The following is a 21,133-nucleotide window of genomic DNA, read 5'->3' as shown; positions in this document are numbered from 1 at the left end:
ATGAATGAACTGCCTATATTTTATGTGTCCAACAGATGGCGTAGTTTCACGTGAATTAACATGTATCATGTCTTCTATCATTTCTCCATATAAACACTCATTCGGAATGACCATTTCCCATGTAAACTCGCGGCAAAAAAAAAATCGGATGTATTTCATTCAGAAGTATTTATTCGGAATGATCACCCTTCATGTAAACGTAGCCACTGACTCGAAGGCGTTTATAAATCACAGTCAGTGAACGGACGAGTCAACTTTTCACCGCCGTTTGGTGTGTCGTCGTCATACACACACACACACACACACACACACACACTTTAAAGACCATACATATGCATGAATGTGTCATGCAAAACACAATGTACCGAACTGCGTGTGGATTCAAAGACAGAACATAGCAATGTGAAGCAGCACATGAACCCACACAGAACAGAAGCACCAGGAGGATGAATCCAAGAACAGGACAAAAAAAACACACACAAGGCAAAGAAAAAGAACACAAATGGAGCAGCACGAAGAAGTATGCGAAGGAAAGAAGCAGCCCTACTTAAAGAGAAGGTCTCCATGGCCGCGTCCTCCAGCTGGTCCCACATGGAGCTCTTATCTCGCCCTGAGAGGACGTCCCGGGAAGCGCGGCAGAGAAGCAGAGAAGCAGCGACAGTTAGTAGACGAGGGTTAGGTTAGAGCTGAAAGGGTTAATAATGCAAAATTGGTTCTCAAACATTTTGATGTCAAGGACAGACAAAAGGGCCCAGGCCGTAGCGTAACGGTCTGGGCACCGGACTGGTGATCCAGTCGCGGTGTGCCGCGGGTTCGACTCCCGGACCCGACACGGCCTTTACCGCATGTCATCCCCCCATCTCTCTCCCGTTTCCTGTCAGCCTACTTTCTATCCCTTAAAAAATCAATAAAGGCGTAAGCCGCAAAAAATATCTTAAAAAAAAAAAAAAAAGGACAGACAAAAGTTGGCAAAATGGTGTGGAGTTTGCACGTTTTCCCTGTGTACCCTTAAAAAAACTGCCTCCCCTCCATCCCCCTGGTCAGCCAGGGGATGGAGGGGGAAGGAACTGGCTGTAATAACATGTTCCTTCCATGCACTACATCCTACCGGGGAAACTCCCCCTGTCAGGTGATAAGAAGCGGCCTGCTCACTCATGCATTGAAGGAAGCATGAGCTCAGTTCTGGGCTCTCGCCAGGTTGACGGAGGGAGAATAGCACGCTTAGGAAAACAAAACAAACAAAAAAAGGAGAGACAAAGTATTTGGCCACAGGGGTGCCCTTGTGAAAGGTCGCTCATGAGAAGATTTCTGTTTAAAAAAATATATATATTAAAATATTTTCAAGATTCCCCCACACAACGCGTTGCATTGCATCGCGGCTATATTCAAATACCCAAATTATAAAAAAGGGTTAATGTGGTTAAACTGATTTTGATGCTATATTAACAAAGTTAGCTGAGGATCCCACAGTGACTACAGCTCTGCAGCAATGCAGGCAGAGAAAAAGGTTGTAGGCCATACCCAGCAGTCCTTCACACAGGTATATCCTGGTGCTGTGGTCCTCCATGGGCTGGGCAGGTGGAGGCTTGACTACAGCTGGCGCTGGTTCCTTTGGGCCTGGCTTTGGGCCTGGCTTCAGCTTTTGGGTCTTTCCCTGAAAGAAAGAGAGAGAGAGAGAGAGAGAGAGAGAGAGAGAGAAGCAGCTTGCAGTTGAAATACTCATTGGGAAAAAAAAACTGTGCTGCTGTGTTATTTATTACTCTAGTCAGTTTCAAGAAAACATGAAAGCCACAATGTCTTTATGGGTCCCTCTAAAGGCCAGTTTGTACACCACCGGAAATAATACTGATGGAATCATTAGCGTGTGTGTGCGTGCGCACACACACACACACACACACACACACACACACTTTATTCCCCACTCCAGCCTTTAATATTTATTTGTTTTAACATTCATTTCACATCGACGCTGCACTTACAAACACGGCACTGGTGGCAGGGTTGGTCTCGATCTCACTGTCGGAGAGCGTCCCCCTGGATTGAGACAGATGTGGTGCAACTCTTCCCCGGCCTTCTCCTGCCACGCTGCTCAGGTCGCTGTCCGCGCCCAGCGTCTCTCCAGAACTATTGCTTATCTGAAAATTCATTTTCAAAACTGCTCACTGGCTGAATGGGTGGTTATCTTACCGCTTGCTTAAAAAGAATGCCGTAGTGATTTAAAAAACAAAAAGAAGTGTACCCCTGGAGGAAAATAGTGGAGGGTTATGCCTTTCTAATCTCAGTCAAAGGGAAGGTCAGCAAATTTTACTTTAAGTCCAATGGAGGGTCATACAAATTTGAATTAATAAAATAGTCAATGAACAGGGGGCACGGTGGCACAGTTGGTAGTGCTGTCGCCTCACAGCTAGAAGGTCCTGTGACGCTGTGGGTGCAGGCGGCGTGTTTCCTCCTCCGCGTCATCAGTGCCCATACCCGAGGCGGGGTTGGCGAAAGGTCCTTCCTGTGTGGAGTTTGCATGTTCTCCCCGTGTCCCCTAGGGTAGGTACCCTCACAAAAAACATGCAGTAATCCTGGTCTCTAAACTGCCTCCCCCTGGCCAGCCAGGGCGCCTGATGGAGGGGAAAGGAACTGGTTGGAATAACGTGTTCCTTCCACGTGCTACATCCAACCAGGGAAACTCGGACACTCAGGCATGAAGGAAGCATGAGTTCAAGGCTGTTGCTCTCCCCATGTCCCCCATATATGGGGACTAGGTTGGCGGAGGGTGTGTAGAGCCCAGGATCACATTAGATAATTGACACAGGGGTGAAAAATGGGTTACAAAAATCGCGGGATAAAAAAAAATTGTCAATGAGACAATGAAGTTCATTAACAAGTCATCAACACACTGCAAGTGTGAACGATCCAGTCAAATCTCCCACAGAGACAGTTTATTCAGCGTCTCAACGATGGTGATTGACACCCCTAGAGAGGGCTCATCTTTTTTTTAAGTGGTGCAAACCACTTCTACATCCAGCTTACAATGCCCTGTACGTGTGTGTGTGTGTGTGTGTGTGTGTGTGTGTGTGTGTGTGTGTCTGTGTGAGCATGGAACGAGAGAAGTATGTGACATGGCTGCCACCTGCTGGACGCACGGGAGTTGCACCACTTGGTTCACACTGGTGTGATTTTTTTCTTTTATCACTTGGGTAAGGTCATTGATTCCCCCCACCCCCCTCCCCCGTCAGATGGAGCGTCAAGGCATTTCTTACCAGGGTACATACATTTTCACCAGGGGTACACTTTTTTTAAATCGACATCATGTCCCTTATAGTCATATGTGTATAGTCACAGAAACATATCCATATTTAATATTTTTTACTTACTTACTGCTCAAAAGTAGCAAAAATAGTCAGTCATATGCATTGAGAGCTTGTAGATCCACCAGTCTGTGGGTTTTATGAATATTTAACCAAAGTGATTGTGACTAAATAATAACTACAATCCATCCACTGGACATTTGATGAATTGAACAATGTGGACCCTGTTGTAAACAAGTGTAATGCTTAATTGGGTCGTCCACTCACAGTTGACAGTCTTTGTATTGAGTTTGTGCTTAAAATGTACTGTAAATTCTACAAACTGTTAATAAATATTTCAATTAATCAATCAATGGAATGAAGCTATTTTTTCTTCCCCCAGATTCACATGAAAAACTAGTTTTGCCTAGCCAGAGAATCTAGTGTCATCATACCACAATACTGATCGATATATATTGCCTGCTTCATTTAAGCAATATTACACGAGAGGGTGTGGTTTAACGTGATTATTGCCACGACATTGATGCGGTCAGGAACGAGACGAAGTCGAGTTCCGCAAGCATCACTGAAGTGATGCTTTTGTTTTTGTTGTTGTTTTCTGTATAGTGGGGATCTCATGTTTTGTCTTGATGTTGTGTCATGTGATATGTTGTTACTTGTTTTGTGTGTTATATATATATATATATATATACAAAAGAATTATAATTTTGAGCGATGGAAATAAGCAAATTAGCACAACACCCCATAGCCCCATTCAATTCAATGCAATTCATTTAGGGCTTATGGTAGGGGAAATAGCCAATAAGGAGCTTTTGCACAAAATAACACCTGGACCTCTTTGGTGGGGACGTAACGACTACAAAGAAAGGTAAGAAAGCCTTCTAGCATGGAATTCTCCTTTAACTATGTGTACAATAGTCTGTGTTGGCCGTTCCCTACCACTGTGCTGGCCTCCGAGTCTTGGCTGGTACTCCTGGTCAAGATGGGTGGTTCAGAGCCCGTCACCGACTCTGTGTCACTCTTCTGCACAAACCAAACGGAGGAAGACAATGTTAACTACCAAATGTATGAAATTAAATGACCGGTGACGGCTTATTTTCATCCTTTCATCCAGGCACACACCTGAGATCCCGAGGTGACGCTGAGGCCACTGTCTGCACTCATCTGCGACTTCTTCTCCTCTGTGTCGGTGACCTCCGGAGGACGTTGCTGCTGCTTGGCCCCGTCAGACCCTGTTGGGAACACATGACCTCGTCAGGACAGCTGTCACGAGCGTAGTCGCCTCTTACCTTCCCGTTTCAGTCACGTGACTTTAGGAAGCCACAGCGCTGCGACCGCCACGCTCTTCATCTTAAATACCAGAGGTCCTGTCAAAATACTGTAGTGAGCCAAGTCAATTACAACCGCATTCATGCTTTGTCGCACAACAGCGTTGCGCTGAAGATAGCCAAGCTACAAGCTCACAACACTATTTCATATTATTTTGTGTTGCGAGCTTCAGGAGCTTGTACTGTAGGTCGGCTATTTTCGGCACGCATGGCCGCCATGCGACAGAACATAAATTATTAGGTATGAGGCATCTCTCTAGGACCACTTCACCTATTTTCAACATTATCTATAATGGCAATTGGTCCTCACTAATGTTCATTATAAAAGGTCAGTCCACAGACTCCACACCAATGTAACTTCTTGCAACAAAGCTGTTTTAGTTGCAGCGGTGTGGACTGAACAGTTGCAGACCTGCAATAGCTGCAATACAATTTTACAGGAAGAGAACAAACTAGTTTCTATTAGTTCATCTTTAAGTTATTGAACTGTCCATAGCTCACCAATGAGTGAGTAGACAGAAATGGTCCCATTTCATATTAAGCAGTAGTGAGGATTATGGAGGATATGAAAATAAGTTTGAAAATGGGTGAATAGCTCATTAATAATGGTCATCTTTAACTGAAACGTTTTTTATAATAAAATAAAATAAAAAGTGCCTTGAGAGAATTCCTAATGTACCTAATACCTATACATAAATAAAATTAAGTCTACATGGGCTACATTTATAAAACTGCATTATGCATAGTGTACGTAATGGATCCGATACAATATCTTTAACTAACCACCAGACTGCAGGGTGACAGAGGGGCAAGCATAGAGTGCAACACAATCAGGGGAAAGAATTACACATTACAGTACAGTAAACAAAGCTGCAAGAGAGCGACCAAAACAAAGACATCAGATTCAACATTGCAACATGTGGCCCAAGTTACACAGAAAGACAGACACAGGCAGTTAGGCATGCAGACAAAATTATAGGAGACCATCTTTGCATTTTTACGTCATGACACCTTTATTGTAAGCTGCGTTGTGCAATCTTTGTGGCTTGGCAAGGTTGTTGAGACATTACGCTACTGACTGGTACTTACACAGGCATAGAGCCCAAACCATGTCCCATGTTGAAATTGGAGATTCCTAGATTGTTGACGTTTAGACCGATATTATGAGCAAATAAATTAATTAATACAATTATTTGATAGGTAAAAACAATAACTACAAACTAAATGTAATTTTTATTTAACCACTTATGCCCTTAAAAAAATATCTCACCTATAAATGACATGCCCAAAATAGGGACAAATACAGTACTGGGGTAGTCAATCACGTCAAATAATGGTCGATATGTGTGTTTTTTCATAAATGAATGCCCTACTTGATCATACTAGTGTCACACTATAGAGGGTATTGCGCATGAATAAAGTGAGTGGTAAATCGATTGGCAAAGTGAGTTTAACAGAGAGAGAGAGAGAGAGAGAGAGAGAGAGAGAGAAGAGGGGGGGGGGGGGGGGGGGTTACTGCGTGTCCACCTTATAAGACTTCAGACAAACGTCTGTGTGCTGCTCTCAGATCTAAAAAAAAAGAAATCAACCAGTGCAAAGATGACCAGTTATCTCTTATTTTGGTTTCTGTAGTCGCAAAAAAAGAACGGTTTGTTAGACTGCATGATATCGCACAATGGTGCTTAACTGACATTTTAGCCAGCTGATGTTAAAGCCTTCTACTGTAAGTTTCACCTTATGTCACAAGCGATTCTACTGACACTGCGAGTGCCAGCAACTCTGGGGCAACGTTTGCTGCAAACACACAACTGCCTATGCTGTTACAGAGTGAGACAGGCTATATTATAGTCCTTGCTGTTCATCTTAACGCACCAAACGTTACGGATTGCAAGCAATTAAGTAGGTCGGGACTCGGGAGACGCTTAATGTCGGTATCAGCTGGTAACACGTGGGAGTCTGTACCTGTTACAATGTACTAGTGGAGCGCCACATCTACCACCTGAAAAGCCCCACCTTCCGTTACCCCCAGAACCGGGAGGCATAATCTTCCGTTCTTACCTGACGCTGGTACACCTAGAAATGAAGAAGTCAGAACATTGTCCTTTTGGTAAAGACCATGGAGAGCAAAAACCCAAGGAGTACGGTGCAGAAGTTAAGGCCTTCTTTTTATATGAATAAAAAAGACCTAAGGACACCTATACACGTCCAAGGCACCCCGTGGTTTTGATTCCCAGGACGTGTATGGTGTGTACATATCCTTAGCATAATTAGTGTTAAGTACCTACGCCTGCTCAGCCTAAAGAGTCTCCGCTTTCCTGGCAAATGGAGACAAAAATATATACCCCAACAAGAGTGGTTGTCATCTCATGTTTAAGATGACAAAAAGCTACAGAAGTATTGTTTCAGCTGTCCGGACGTACAACTAAATAGATCAGCATTTCTGTCCCGACTGCTTGATAGAGTATACTCTATTTCTTCAAGCAGGACAAAAGGGACAACTTATTGACCTAATGATCGAACAATGCATATTAGTGAAAATGGTCAATCTACAAGAACGCAACGTGATGCATTGTAATTTGTGGGCATGTTAGATCAGACGTTTTCGTCCGATATAAAATATAGGGCTTAAGTGGTTATATAAAAAAAATAGTGCTGCGTTTTGAAAAGGAAGAGAGAAGGGGGACACGTCAAAAGGTGGCATTTAAGCAGAACCCCGATCTTTTTGGTGTGTGAAAAAGTATCTTACTCTGTTTTTCCAAAGCTTTTAGCTTATCCTGGTGCTTGCTCCACAATTCTACCCAAGATGCATTGCAAGCAAAGGAGAGAAAGACAGAGAGAGTCAGAGAGCTGGTTGAGTAGGCATGTATGGTTGGATGAGCATTAAAACAGAAAACAGAAAACAAAATTAAGTCAGTTTGACTAAATTCAATCGTTTAGTAAAGTAGCTTCAAGTAGTTCACGATCCAAAGCTCTTTGAGACGACCGTGCTCCTGGAGAACCAGGCTCCATGGTTTGGTTGCATGGAGCTGGCTGCTCTCCAGAACCAGGGTGCCTGTGAGAGGTGTCTATGGTATCTTCTAAAAGAAAAAGGAGCGTGAGATGGAAGGTGAGCGACTGACTTACGAGCCAGCGGGGGGTGGAATGAAGCGGTTGCAAAAGCAGGGGGGTGCAATTCTCATGTAACACATTCAGTAGAATTGAAGGTGCATCTTCTAAAAAACGGGGAGGGGTGGGGGTGCTGGGTTTGGGGGTAGGTAGGTAGGTAGGCAAGGCGTATCTTTGAGGGTGTTTGACCGAGCCTTTCCCCTGGTATACAGACCCAAACTACATAGTTGAAAAAGAGGAGTGGATAAAACATATTTTACCCTCCCCAAGTCAATGGGGTCTTTGACAGCCAACGTAAGATATAGGAGAAATTTGTCTCTTCTTCTGTATTGGGACTGTTTACCGGGGAGTGATGCCTCCACCCTCCATGCTGAGAGCTAAGGGAACTGCCATTTCATAAAAAACAAAAAACTGCAGTACGAGAGCCTAGACCGTTATCGATTTTTGTCATCGATGCACAAACCTCCTGGCTCCCTCGTCCAATACTGCAGATTTAGATTATTGAAAGACATACAAAACAAAACAAACGCATGCATATTCAAGGTGCTGACAGGCAAACGCCAGAGGCAAACAGGGATACTGGTGCAGAACATTCAGGGAACACAAACTCACAACCCAGGGCTGCAGGTCAGGGCAAATATTCCACACACTTTTACACTGTGTCTACCGGCTCAAATAGTACACAACGTAAGATAATTTGTGACATTCTTCTGACTGGAAAACCTTTGATCAACATCAGCTGGATATAGCACAGAAGTGTCGTGTAGCGTGAAAGCGGGCAATATCAAAGGTGTTGTAAAGAAATGATATTAAATACTGTACATTAGGCTTTCGATAGTAATCATTGCTATAGTGTTTTGCTCAGTAACAGAGCTCTCCCTATGTCGTCAGCCGCTCAAGATAATATATCAGCTTGTGATCCAGTTCCTTTTTTCTGCTCATCTCTTTGTGTCATCACTTATCTCGCATCCTGCATGCGTTCTCTCCTGATTGGATGAATTTGGTAAATCAACTGTAAATATATAATGTCGGTTTACCGTCTGTTTAAAAGCTGAGAGATGAGGAGACCCCTGATACTGAACAAATACTCTAGCTATAGCTATAGATTATCAGAATATAGAACTAATTCAATTATATTTTATTAAAAATAAATCACTTACAGTACAGTACAGCACCTTTAATTTCACCATACTACCAGTGCCAACAGGACATCAGCGGTATTCATATCAAAGTGGATGGAATATTAGGACGCCTGCAAGAACGCTTTGTAGGAAGATGGGAGGTAACTTTCCTCTATGTGGTGTGAGAACCTGATGGGCGTTTAGGTCTGTGGTTCTCAAACATTTCCATGTCAAGGACCACCAATCTCATATGTATTTGGCCGTGGAGCCCTCCATTGGAAAGGATGTTGGGCCAGGGACCCCCATAATTAACGTTCTTCAAAAATAGCCGATCTGCTACTTGTAGAACAGCTGTTTTCGAATAGCCGAAAGATAAAATAGGACTTTGCACTGTTCCTAATTTAGCCGGGGGACTCCTGGAACCCCCTCAAGGACAGCTGGGGGTCCCCGGAGCCCACTTTAAGGACCAGTGGTTCAGGTTGATGAGCTTGTTAGGGGGCGGGGTGTCAGGGGGGGATCGGGGGGGGGGGGGGGGGGGGTGGGTGGTCAGACAGTGCACATGCAACCAAGGGGGCCGAGGCAATGGTACACACCGATCGAGGCAATAAAGTTCTCCTCGTTCAGACTCCGTGTGTCAAAGTGGTGGTGGGACCCTCTGGTGGGCGTGTGGTGGTGGTGGGCCGGCAGCTGCAGGTGGGGGACGTTTAGGAGGCCCGGGGGTCTCCCGCCCTCCACACGGCCGGACGACGGGCTCTCTTTACTGCCCGGGCTTCCGCCGCCGTCCGAAGGGCTTCGCTTGTTTTTTATCGGGTCTGCCGTACACCGAGGCAGGACGGAGGAAGGAGTCAAAGAGAGGCCCACACAGTTAGAGGAAGACACAACAGCAGCAGATGGGACAGCCGAAGCGGGAGTTGATTGATTTTGATTGATTGATTGATTGATTGATTGATTGGTTATAGCTTCTTGCACCAAAAGTGCTCAGCTGCATAAGACAAGTAATAATTTAGAACATAAACATAATACAGTAATTTCATCAACATCACTTCACCTAGCCTTCTCCCTAATTTATATTTGGTTGCACACTGGTGTTGCACACAAAAAACGGCAGCTCTACCACGCTTTGTAAGCTTGTAGATGGTGCGTGACTCCAGTGTTCAACTATGTATGAATCAGGCGTTTTTTCCCCCTAAAACATTTTTCTAGAAATAAAAAAGAAAGGATTTTTCTTTAATTAAATGTCAGGGAAATTAGTCCCTGTACACATCCCTAGAGATCACGGAATGCCAATTTTCCATTTTCAAATTAGGCAAAACGTGTCTGTGTGTGTTTATAGCAGTGGTTCTCAAACCACTCCTGGAAATAACCTTTTCATCCAAGGCACCCCTATATTTCATTGTAACTTTGTAAATCTTTCCTCCTAAGATACAGTATGTGTCACAAGAAAAGTTCATAGTAGTGTCCATTATGACAGATTTAAAATAACTTCATTAATACTTAACTTAACCGTTTCAGTTCATACGACGCATGAGGCCGTCATAAGGATTCCGAAAAATTAGTGCCTATGACGTCTGTGGACGTCCTAGCGACGTCCTAGTGACACAGGGCGAGATAAGAATATTCAGAATTTTTCCTATTTTTTGTTTTTGGCATTTCGCTTTTCGCTTTCCGTACGCTAACACTGCAACTATTAGCTTGTCATTGACTCCCATGTTAGCGCGGCGGAAAGAATGACTCGTATCTCCTAATCCAGGGCGCTCTCCGTGGTGATGAATGGATCGATATGCTGGCGCTTCATTTCTGCTCCTCATCCGTCTCTCCCGCAAAATATGAACGCTTTTTGGAGCGTAAAAAAAATAATTAATGATATTTAACCATTTGTACCCCTATTCTGGGGTGAACATTCACCAAAAATAGCGTCTATTTTGGTCAAGGTTTGGTCGTCCATCTTACAAATTAAATTGGTTAAACTGAAGTAAAAGTAAAGTAAGTAAATAGCCTTGCCGAGCCATGAGGCCCATAGGGCAGGAGCCTATCTCCTGTTTCTGTAGCGTGAGGTAGCTTGATGTAGAAGTACACCCCCTGGACATGACGCTAGTATGTCGCAGGGACCCCAATCCAACCCTTGATGCTGAGTGTCAAGCAGGGAGGCATTGGGTCCCATTTTTAGAGTCTTTGGTATGACCCGGCCGGGGATCGAACCCCAACCTCCCAGTCTCAGGGCGGACACTCTAACCACAAGGCCACTGAGCTGGTGAAGTGATATAGATGAATTCCAAATATTATCAAAGTATTCTGCGGGCTCCCCTGGCACCCACTTTGAGAACCACTGGTGTACAGTCTGGGAGCATATTTTTACCTTTGGTTTGATAATGGGTGTGCGCTATTTCCAGTACGCTGAAGACACTGGCCATGCCTCCCAGCCCTGCGTTGGTGTAGGAGTGTTCCAGGCTGGACACTGTGCACTTCAGGATGTCCAACATGCCCTTGTACACCTTCCTGCTCACCTCCTAGCGGACACAACACACACACACACTTAAAGCTGCACTATGTTACATTCTTCTTCTACCGCTAGTTTCCTTTGCAAGTGCTGACAATTCTACCATTGAGGCTAATAGAGCATGCTTGCTCAGGGGACAAATTGAAATGTCAGATCCTGTGTGTAGGTGAGACATGACCTTTGACACGATCTAAATGTCTCAATAGAAGAGCAGGGAGACAAAATACAACCAGCCCAATTGTATAAGACATAAGTTATATTGTATTAACATACTCTACCACAGGGGTTCTCAACGTTTTTGGCTGGGGACCCCCGGAAATGCTTTGGCCATGTCTCAAGACATGGGGCAGGTGTGGTGAGACATGACCAAAGCATTTCCGGGGGTCCCCAGCCCCTCCCCACCCCCAATACAAATCATAACGAAAGTTTATGCGTGCACTATGTAAACTCTTCATTTCCATTTTCCAGCCATTCAGTTGATTACATTTTTTTTTAAATAATTTGGCGGCCTCCCAAAATAATTTGGCGACCCCCCCGAGGGGTCGCGACCCACGGGTTGAGAACCCCTGCTCTACCATACGGATTGGACAAAATTACATTTTAGTCATAAATAAAACATTACATAGTGCCGGTTTAATTACATAAAAGAAATTAAAACCACTACTTGTGTATCAGTCACATTGTGAGCTTGCAGAACTCCTATTTTTGCTCTCCTAGCGATGCTAGGGGTTAACCAGGATTAAATTGGGCGAGAAAATTAATTGTTAACATAACAGTTGCTATTATGATCAGCTCACCACGTCACGTATGACCTCTTGCCTGGCGTCCTCTTCTGATTGGATGGCTCTGTTCAGTTTGCTCAGCACAAAGACGCGCAGCTGCTCGTTCTCCAGCAGGCGGCGCACTTTCTTCATGTTGAGCCATCCCACTCCCTGTCCGTCCAGAACACTCTGCACCACCTCCTTCAGGAACTGCTGGTTCTCACTGGAGAGCAACACAACACTGACTTCAGCTCACACTGGAGTGCAACACAACACTGACTTCAGCTCACAATGGAGAACAACACAACACTGACTTCAGCTCACACTGGAGTGCAACACAACACTGACTTCAGCTCACATTGGAGAACAACACAACACTGACTTCAGCTCACATTGGAGAACAACACAACACTGACTTCAGCTCACACTGGAGTGCAACACAACACTGACTTCAGCTCACATTGGAGAACAACACAACACTGACTTCAGCTCACACTGGAGAACAACACAACACTGACTTCAGCTCACACTGGAGAGCAACACAACACTGACTTCAGCTCACACTGGAGAGCAACACAACACTGACTTCAGCTCACACTGGAGAACAACACAACACTGACTTCAGCTCACACTGGAGAGCAACACAACAATGACTTCAGCTCACACTGGAGAGCAACACAACACTGACTTCAGCTCACACTGGAACCACTGCATGTCAAACATCCTCCTTTCCCTGAATTCTGAATTCAATAAACCAACAGTCATTTAGGCCTATACATCACCCTTCAGCATAATTTATATCACCCCAGCCAAAATACTTAAGAGAAAACTATAGGTGGCATATCGCTGCTGTTGGGCAGAAACTTTGCATCTCATTTTATGTTTTAAATTATTTATTTTCATAGAATGAATTCCCTACTTTGGAGTGTTTGCAAGTAGCGACAATTGCGGATCTAATGGTGGTTGTAATAGCTTGCAATTTCTCAAATGTCGAAAAGTTACGATTTTTGCTTATAATAAAATGCCCAAAATAGTGACGGCCCGGTTGAAAGGGGAGGCATACTATGGTCCGACGGAGCATTGGTTCGAAGGAGCATTGGTCCGAGGTGCGTTGGGGGTCGGGAGAGGGTTGGGGTTAGGTTTAGGTGTGCTGCCCCGTGGGAGGTTAGGGTTAGGGTGAGGGTTTGAGGTAGGTTGTCGTTCGGACCAATGCTCCGTCGAACCAAACACATGAACCCGGTTGAAAGTGGTTCATAGGGTGCATTGCTGCATATCGTTACCTGGTGTTATTGATGCGGCCCTGGGGAGAGGGCGACTCCCTCTTCACTGTGGGACTGTGCTTGATGACTGAAGACTTCTGGTCCACCAGGGCCCGGGGGGCTCCTCGCGCACCTGGGGGGACGCCACAAAACAATGAGCTTATTGGACGTTTCACACACAACAGACACCAGTGATGACACAAAACACACATGGACTGTACACTGAGTTTAACTAGATAGCAACACTACAGTAAGTGCACACACACACACACACACACACACACACACACACACACACACACACACACACACACACACACACACACAGGAAGTCTACTCTACAGCGGTGGTTCTCAAAACGTTTTGGACTTGGGGCACTCCTGTAAATAACTGAATTACCCCTGAATTACACTGTTAATTTTTAGAATAGTATGTAATATTACACTACGTAAACGGGCAAATCCACATCTGCTATATTTGGTGAAGAAAGTTGACGTAGATGGAAAAAGAACAGTGCAACTCAGGTCCGTTTTACAAAGTCTAGAGTAATTAAACTGAAGTGATGTTGATCAATTCCAAATAATTATCAAAGTGGACTTGCGTCAAGGCACCCAAGGGTGCAAAGGCACCCACTTTGGGTGCCACTTTTGCTAAGACTGAAGAGCAGGTGGCATCTCAACCAGATGTTTGATTAGGCCTAATCAAACCGCCATCACAATGTGAAAAGAACACACGCACGCACACACTCGAGATGCACAGATTGATTCTATATGTAGATACAAGGCAGATTTCAGTCATACATATTAACATTCATTAACAGCAGACTGGTTGCGGGCAGGTGAAATAACGCAGGAAATATAAATTACGTTCTCTAAAATGTGAAGTCAGTTTTCATCACGCACAAATGATTCACCTAATAGACTAGGCAATGGCAGCTTAAGTCAGAGAGAACAAAATGCGTCTCCCAGTAGTGTAATTTCACTGATAATGTAAATCTCCATGACAGTATCAGTCAGGATCTGAAACTAAATAAAAATTTGATTAAGAACAATTATTTGAACTGCGGGTGGGGCAGTTACAGGTCTATAAATAGGATAATATAATGAATGCAGTTGGATCATGGATGATTAAGGTGCACACACACACACACACACACACACACACACACACACACACACACACACACACACACACACACACACACACACACACACACACACACACACACACACACACACACACACACACACACACACACACACACACACACACACACACACACACACACACACACACACACACACACACACACACACACACACACACGCCAAAGTCCAAATGGCACCGAGATTGGCCATCACACTTTGGCAGCAAACAAAAGTGAGATCAGATTAAGGGGATAGTGCAACTCCACCAATGATATCATGCACGGTAAACAGATGAGTGGACAAACAACCACACAACACAACATGAATAACAGTGGTTCCCAAAGTGGGGTCCGGGGACCCCCAGGGGTTCTTGAGGGAGTTCCAGGGGGTCCCCAGCTAAATGATAGTTTGGAACCAAATGGACCCTTATTCTTATGGGTCTGTAACTCTGAGACTGAGAGTGTACAAATGGAACCAAATGGACCCGTTGGGGTCCATTTGTACACTCTCAGAGTTAAATTAACATTGATTTTACAATATAAAGTGTCAAGGAGACGTGTGTCATTAAATCAAATGTCATTAAATGGGTTCCATAGACTCAAACTGGGGGGTCCTTGAATTTTAACGGGTTGAGAATCTCTGCTAGAGCCGTACAAATCTTTTCTTATGGGTGTCCCTGGCATATGTTTTCAAATGGGGGTCCGCGGGCTAATTTGTGCCAATTTGGGGGTCCTTGACATTAAAAGGTTTGGGAACCACTGTTCTATAAGGCTGAATGAGCACGATGCACAGCCCTGCAGCAAATACATCGTTTGGGTTTAACAGGGTTCCAGAACTGTAGGGGTTGGGCCCATTGATTCACCCGAGATCAGTGCTTCTCACACTTGTTTGGGCTCTGGATTATATCATATCATATAATAACAATCCTCAAGGGCCCCCCACCCCATCTTCCTACAACTATATAATGTATAGTACAAAAGCATAGCACCGTCATTTATTTTTAACATATTTATATTTAATTATTCTTAAATTAGAACTTGATGAAGTGTTATTTAGACACAGTATACAAACACTGAACAAAGATTTTAATTTGTGCCAGTTACACAGTACTCTGCGGAAGTACCACAATCAAAATTCTATGATTTTTGCACAGTGTGCTGTTGTCTGAGGCTTATGTTCTTAACCGTCTTCCTGCCATTGCCGAAGCCCTTCGGCAATTGAAGCATTAATTTGATATTAACGCTTGCTGCCATTGCCGAAGCCCTTCGGCAATTGCCCTTTATTAGTGCATATGATTGATCAAGCCATAATGCTACTCACGTTAGCCGGTTAGCTAGCACTGTTGTTAGCACTGCACTGGATCGTTCATATTAATTCACCGTCGCCATAAGAATCCATTCTATCCGTTTCTTTCAATCGCCTGTATCTCCTATTCCTTGTCCCAGATGGCATTTTTGGTCAAAACAGCGTTTCTTTGACGGCACGAGCCGACGTTGTGGAGTGCAAAAATGTACCGGCATTTTTCGATCATGTAAACAAAGGTTGTCTTGGCAACGTAAAGCTGGCAGGGATAAGCTCACTTCCGGTTGAGGCAAAATGTGGCTTTTCAAAATAAGAGCTCAAATTAAAAAAATGCTGGCATGAATTAGGTCCTAATTTCTCAATAAATGGCAGCAGTAAAAGGGTTAACAGCGCCAGTGCTGTAGTGGCCTCTAGCGTGCCAATGCCAGCCGTTTTTGAAAAAACTACCAAAATGGCCGACCATCAGTTCCGGTTCAAGCACTACAACATTCACTAGCTATTTGAAAGGTCAGCTCGGGAGGTGATCCGATGGGGGAATAACTGTTTCTGTCACATCTAAGTCAAATTAAGCTCTAATCAAGCCCGAACATCGCATTTTGAGCATATTATGATCCATAATGCACATAAAGACCGTGCGTGCCCGTGCCCGTGCACGCAAGTATTTTGGCTGTTCTTAGGTAAACGTCACGGATCGTTAGCATAAAATGCTAACGGACCGTACTTAATTATTTTTTTCCCCTGGATTATGGGGAATAAAACAAATCTCGGGATGCCGGGCATGGCATCCATTGCAAAGGTGAATTAATCTCATTTTCTCGGGGCCGGTGCGGAATCAGTTTAATAGTGATGCATTGAATATTCGGCCGCAGAAAATATTCGGCAGAAAATGGCTAAAAATGCATTTTCGGCCTATTCGGTTTCGGCCCGAATAGACAGAAGATATATCACCGAATAGTGTATGCAATTAATGCATTCAAAAGAGCTGAATAAATGTTTTATGGATCCATAATAGTGATTATTATTTAAGTTAAGTTTTGCCATAACCATTTATTTTGCCATAAATCAGGTAAGCTTTTAAGTGGCCTTGTGGTTAGAGTGTCCGCCCTGAGACTGGGAGGTCGGGGTTCAATCCCTGGCCGGGTCATACCAAAGACTCTAAAATGGGACCCAGTGCCTCCCTGCTTGACACTCGGCATCAAGGGTTGATTGTCCCTGCGACATACTAGCGTCATGTCTAGGGGGTGTACTTGTACATCAAGCTGCCTCACGCTACAGAAACAGGAGATAGGCTCCTGCCCTATGGGCCTCATGGCTCGGCAAGGCTACTTACAGTACTTACTTATGACAGCAATGGTAGGAAAAAATATATATAATATTAATTATATTCGAATATTCGGTATTCGTCCAACTGTTTACTATATTCGGTTTCGGCCAAGAAATTCCCTTTCTGGGGATCCCTAATAGAGACTGTAACAGCAAGCCATGTACAGTATGAATCATGAGTTCCTTGAGTGCAGATCCTTTAGTTCCGGCCTGAGGAGGAAATAAACGCTAAACAGACGCCTGTTCATTCGGCCATAGAGCCTGCCTAGGACTCCACAGGTCCCAGCCAGGAATGCATCTACAATAAGTGTCCCTGAGCAAGAATCTTAAACCCCAACTGCTCCCCACTCCACACTCCTCTGTGGGTACCACTCAGCTGAGTGAAGCTGAAAACTGAAGTCCCCCGTGGGATGCGATAGGTATGTATGAATAAATACATGTAGGCTCAAGGTACCTCCACATTCAATGCTGGCTTCCTGCAGAGCCAGAGAACTGCACTTTCAGCATGAAAGTTTCCAGCTTTAGGGTTAGCTTTGGGGTTGGAGTTAAGGTTAATGTTAGGGTTGGGTGTCGGTTCTAGAAATGTGATTCTAGCATTTCTAGTGCAGTCTCCACCCCTGCAGGAAACTAACTCGCCACATTGGAATATCAAGTCTCCAGAGCCCCCTGTTGTGGGCAGAGAGGGGACAGATCTTGACTTGTGACCTTAGAGCAGTGGAAGGAACCTCTTTTTGAAAGCTTTTTTTGTGTGTAAAAGTGGAATAGTATTTTGGTCATTGTCAAATGACAACCACCAAAACATTTATTTATATATATATATATATATATATATATATATATATATATATATATATATATATATATATATATATATATATATATATATATATATATATATATATATATATATATAAAATAAATAAATCATTTCAATTACTTATTTGAATGAAACCAGTAGAATTTACAAGCTGGTTTCAGTTGCTATGACAAGACAAGCTTACTTTAGGATTTAATCTCATTTAGTAAAACAAAACTAAAATGAATGTATGGTCTCTATTGACCAGAAGTCAACATCTGGAATGAAAGTTGTCAACAGAAAATCCACACAAAATGCCAAAAGTTCAACAAAGATCAGTATTATAAATCAAGTCGACCTGTTGGAAATGTAAAATATCTCATGACTACATTGTTTTTATTGTTGCATTCTTTCCGTGGCCATCATACCAGTAATTTGTAACATTAGGTCGCTACTCCAAGTAATATAATATACACAAATTACAGTAGTATGTGAACCGCACAAAGTAATATACCCAAACTACAGTAGTATGTGAACTGCACAATGTATACTCAAACTACAGCTGTATGTGAACCGCACAAAGGTTACGCGTCATAACATGGTTATGGAATTCACATCTTTGATGAGTAGGGGAGAAATGTGGTCGAAAGTGCATAGGGGAAGGTAGTGCCACAGACCCCTTTTCCTGTCAAGCTAAAATATAATGCGTGATGATGATGATGACATCAGCAGGTTCAATGCAATTTCAACCAATAATGACAAGCACCTGTCAAACAGTCTTCCACATGGGTGGGCTATGAATTCATTATGCTAGACAGACACTAGAGGGTGATGTTACTCTACAGCTTAACTCAGGTTCAACTCCGCCTGAGGTACAGTAGGAGCCCAACCCCATTTGTAAACAGTAGACAGCCAACAGTGCAGTGACATTACAGTTCATAAGGGCAACAGTCACTGTGTGGTTGGTGAAATGGTGAGAGGACTGACTCTGTGCTCTACTGGAAAACGTGATGATACGTGTGTCATCATCACATCAGGTGACTGAGGTGATGCGGGACACAGCAAGGATGCTGGGAGATGTGGTTTTTGACTGGCTTGGAGAAGCATGCAGTTCAAAAAGGCAGAACCCACCTTCTCCACTCCCCGGGCCGGCCTCAGAAATTATCTCCATTAGAGAATTTAGCCCAAATACTGCACACAAAACCCAGGATTAGTGCCGGCGAAAAACAAGAGGGACAGAGAGAGAGAGAGAGGGGACACCGGCCCAGACACAACCAGTCTGAACATCAGCCCAGAACATAAGAGACATGCACACTCAACATGGCAGAAAACAGAACACGGTAAAACAATAAAAAATTACATAATAGAGAGTGACGCAACGAAAGTCAGATAAAGTGATTGATGAGGTCATCATCAAGGCTTTGTTCAGAGTGGCAGATTTCTGGCCTATCCAAATGTTGTTGGGTTTTTTGTATTTTTTTTTTCATCAAATCTGACTATCAAAACATAAAAAATAAAAACAAACAAACTGGAATTTGAGAATCAGATTTGAATAACATTCCTAGGTGGCTTGAAATGTGATTCACGTCTGATTTCTAAAAGATGCATTTCAATCTGGGCACTCAAGACACGGAAACCCGGTTTATACTTTGTCGTATGACATTGTCGCTCACAGAAAATAGGCAATCTACAAGCTCACGGCGTGTTGCATCGTGACACGTTGTGAGCTTGTAAATTGGCCATTTTAGGCAAAAGGCCTTATACTCTCGTACGACGAGAGTATAAGTTGAGCGTTACGCCTATGTTGCTACGTCATTACCACAGCAACCAATGCACATATAGGTCTACGGTTACGTCATTACCACAGCAAACAAAAATGTATGCATCACAGCTCATCAAAGACTCCAGCAGTCACACATACAGGAATGTCAAAGGCACAGAGGAAATGGCAAGGGTACAGCTGTAGTGGCAAGGCTACAGAGGCAATGGCAAGGATATACTGTACTGTAAGTAATGACAAGACTACAGAGGTAATGGCAAGGGTATATAAGTAATGAAAAGGCTACAGAGGTAATGGCAAGGCTACAGGGGAAATGGCAAGGGCACAGGGCTAATGGCAAGGGCACACTGGTAATGGCAAGGTAACCATTACCCATACAGGTATATATCTATCTATCTTAGCCCTAGGCTACGGATTAGGAGATATTAGATAGAACTACAGTAGTAGCAAGAGCAAAACAAACTATCCACACCAGATGTAACATACCCGGGCTGTCTGGGTCTTCTGAACAACAGAGACAAAACAACACATCCAAGTCAACGGAACAGAAATGTCTCTATGGCAGCTATTCCATGTGAGCTATTGAGTTTAACGATGCCATGATATGCTGAGACTTTTTTCTCTCTGAAGTTGAACCCAACAACTATCACATGTAAACATGTTAGCTGAGGAAAAACATACCCCCCCCCACACCCAACAGACTTCACATTACAACACCTAAATAACTGAATGTTTTAACATACGTATGGTAACCATGGTATAGTATGGCAAAGTATAAATGAAATTATGTTCAGTTCATGTGCAAATGTCTATTATTATTTATGCTTATGCATTTGCTTATAAGTTAAATGTTCTCAAATATAAGTTTTTCTAACTTTTTCAAACTGATAATACTCACACTGCAATGCCAATTTTTACAATATCCAAAATGTTGACAATTGATCATTCTTTAACACAAATCTTCTCATTTGGGGATACCGCCGGGCAAAAACCTTTTCATGATGAAAAACTTTGAGAACCGCTGATCCAGGCAATCTGAACCGAAACCATGTCATGGGTCGGGCTCTAAAGGACACAGTGAAGTCTGTTGGAGGAGACTCAGAACTTGAGAGAGAAAAACAACTTTCATACATCCTCAATATCCTCCTTTATAATAGTGCCATAATTATCTGGTTTGCCAGCCCAGAGGGGAGGAAGTCAGGCTTAATAGAAAAAACACTTCAGTCCAGAGGGGAGGAAGTCAGGCTTAATAGAAAAAACACTTCAGTCCAGAGGGGAGGAAGTCAGGCTTAAAAGAAAAGAAAAGACAAGAAAATACTAATTAAAAACACTTCTACAAACCTGCTTGCTCCATTTCCTCCTCTACATCAAAATCAAAATATTCTTTAAGAAGAAAAAAATAAAAAATAAATGG

At 43.4% G+C, this 21,133-nt stretch overlaps 1 protein-coding gene across 9 annotated transcripts in view; it reads right to left on the bottom strand.

The window, feature by feature from the left end:
• madd (MAP-kinase activating death domain) overlaps positions 1-21,133 on the bottom strand; it is an 82,276-nt gene that overhangs the window by 18,280 nt on the left and 42,863 nt on the right. For 5 of the 9 annotated variants that reach the window (XM_083759598.1, XM_083759600.1, XM_083759603.1 and 2 more), the window contains 9 exons: positions 13,392-13,503; positions 12,148-12,334; positions 11,210-11,360; positions 9,447-9,665; positions 4,422-4,531; positions 4,239-4,322; positions 1,980-2,135; positions 1,522-1,654; positions 548-610 (listed from right to left, as the gene is read on the bottom strand). In XM_083759598.1, the coding sequence (XP_083615724.1) occupies positions 548-610; positions 1,522-1,654; positions 1,980-2,135; positions 4,239-4,322; positions 4,422-4,531; positions 9,447-9,665; positions 11,210-11,360; positions 12,148-12,334; positions 13,392-13,503 (1,215 nt within the window). The remainder of the gene's footprint in view (positions 1-547; positions 611-1,521; positions 1,655-1,979; positions 2,136-4,238; positions 4,323-4,421; positions 4,532-9,446; positions 9,666-11,209; positions 11,361-12,147; positions 12,335-13,391; positions 13,504-21,133) is intronic. The other 4 variants (XM_083759599.1, XM_083759605.1, XM_083759602.1 and 1 more) reach the window with 3 other exon arrangements.

The sequence above is a fragment of the Protomyctophum parallelum genome (genome assembly GCF_964188405.1).
Source record: "Protomyctophum parallelum genome assembly, chromosome: 2".
NCBI lineage: Eukaryota > Metazoa > Chordata > Actinopteri > Myctophiformes > Myctophidae > Protomyctophum > Protomyctophum parallelum.
The sequence above is the reverse complement of the archived record's forward strand: the minus strand, read 5'-3'. Positions and strand labels throughout refer to the sequence as shown.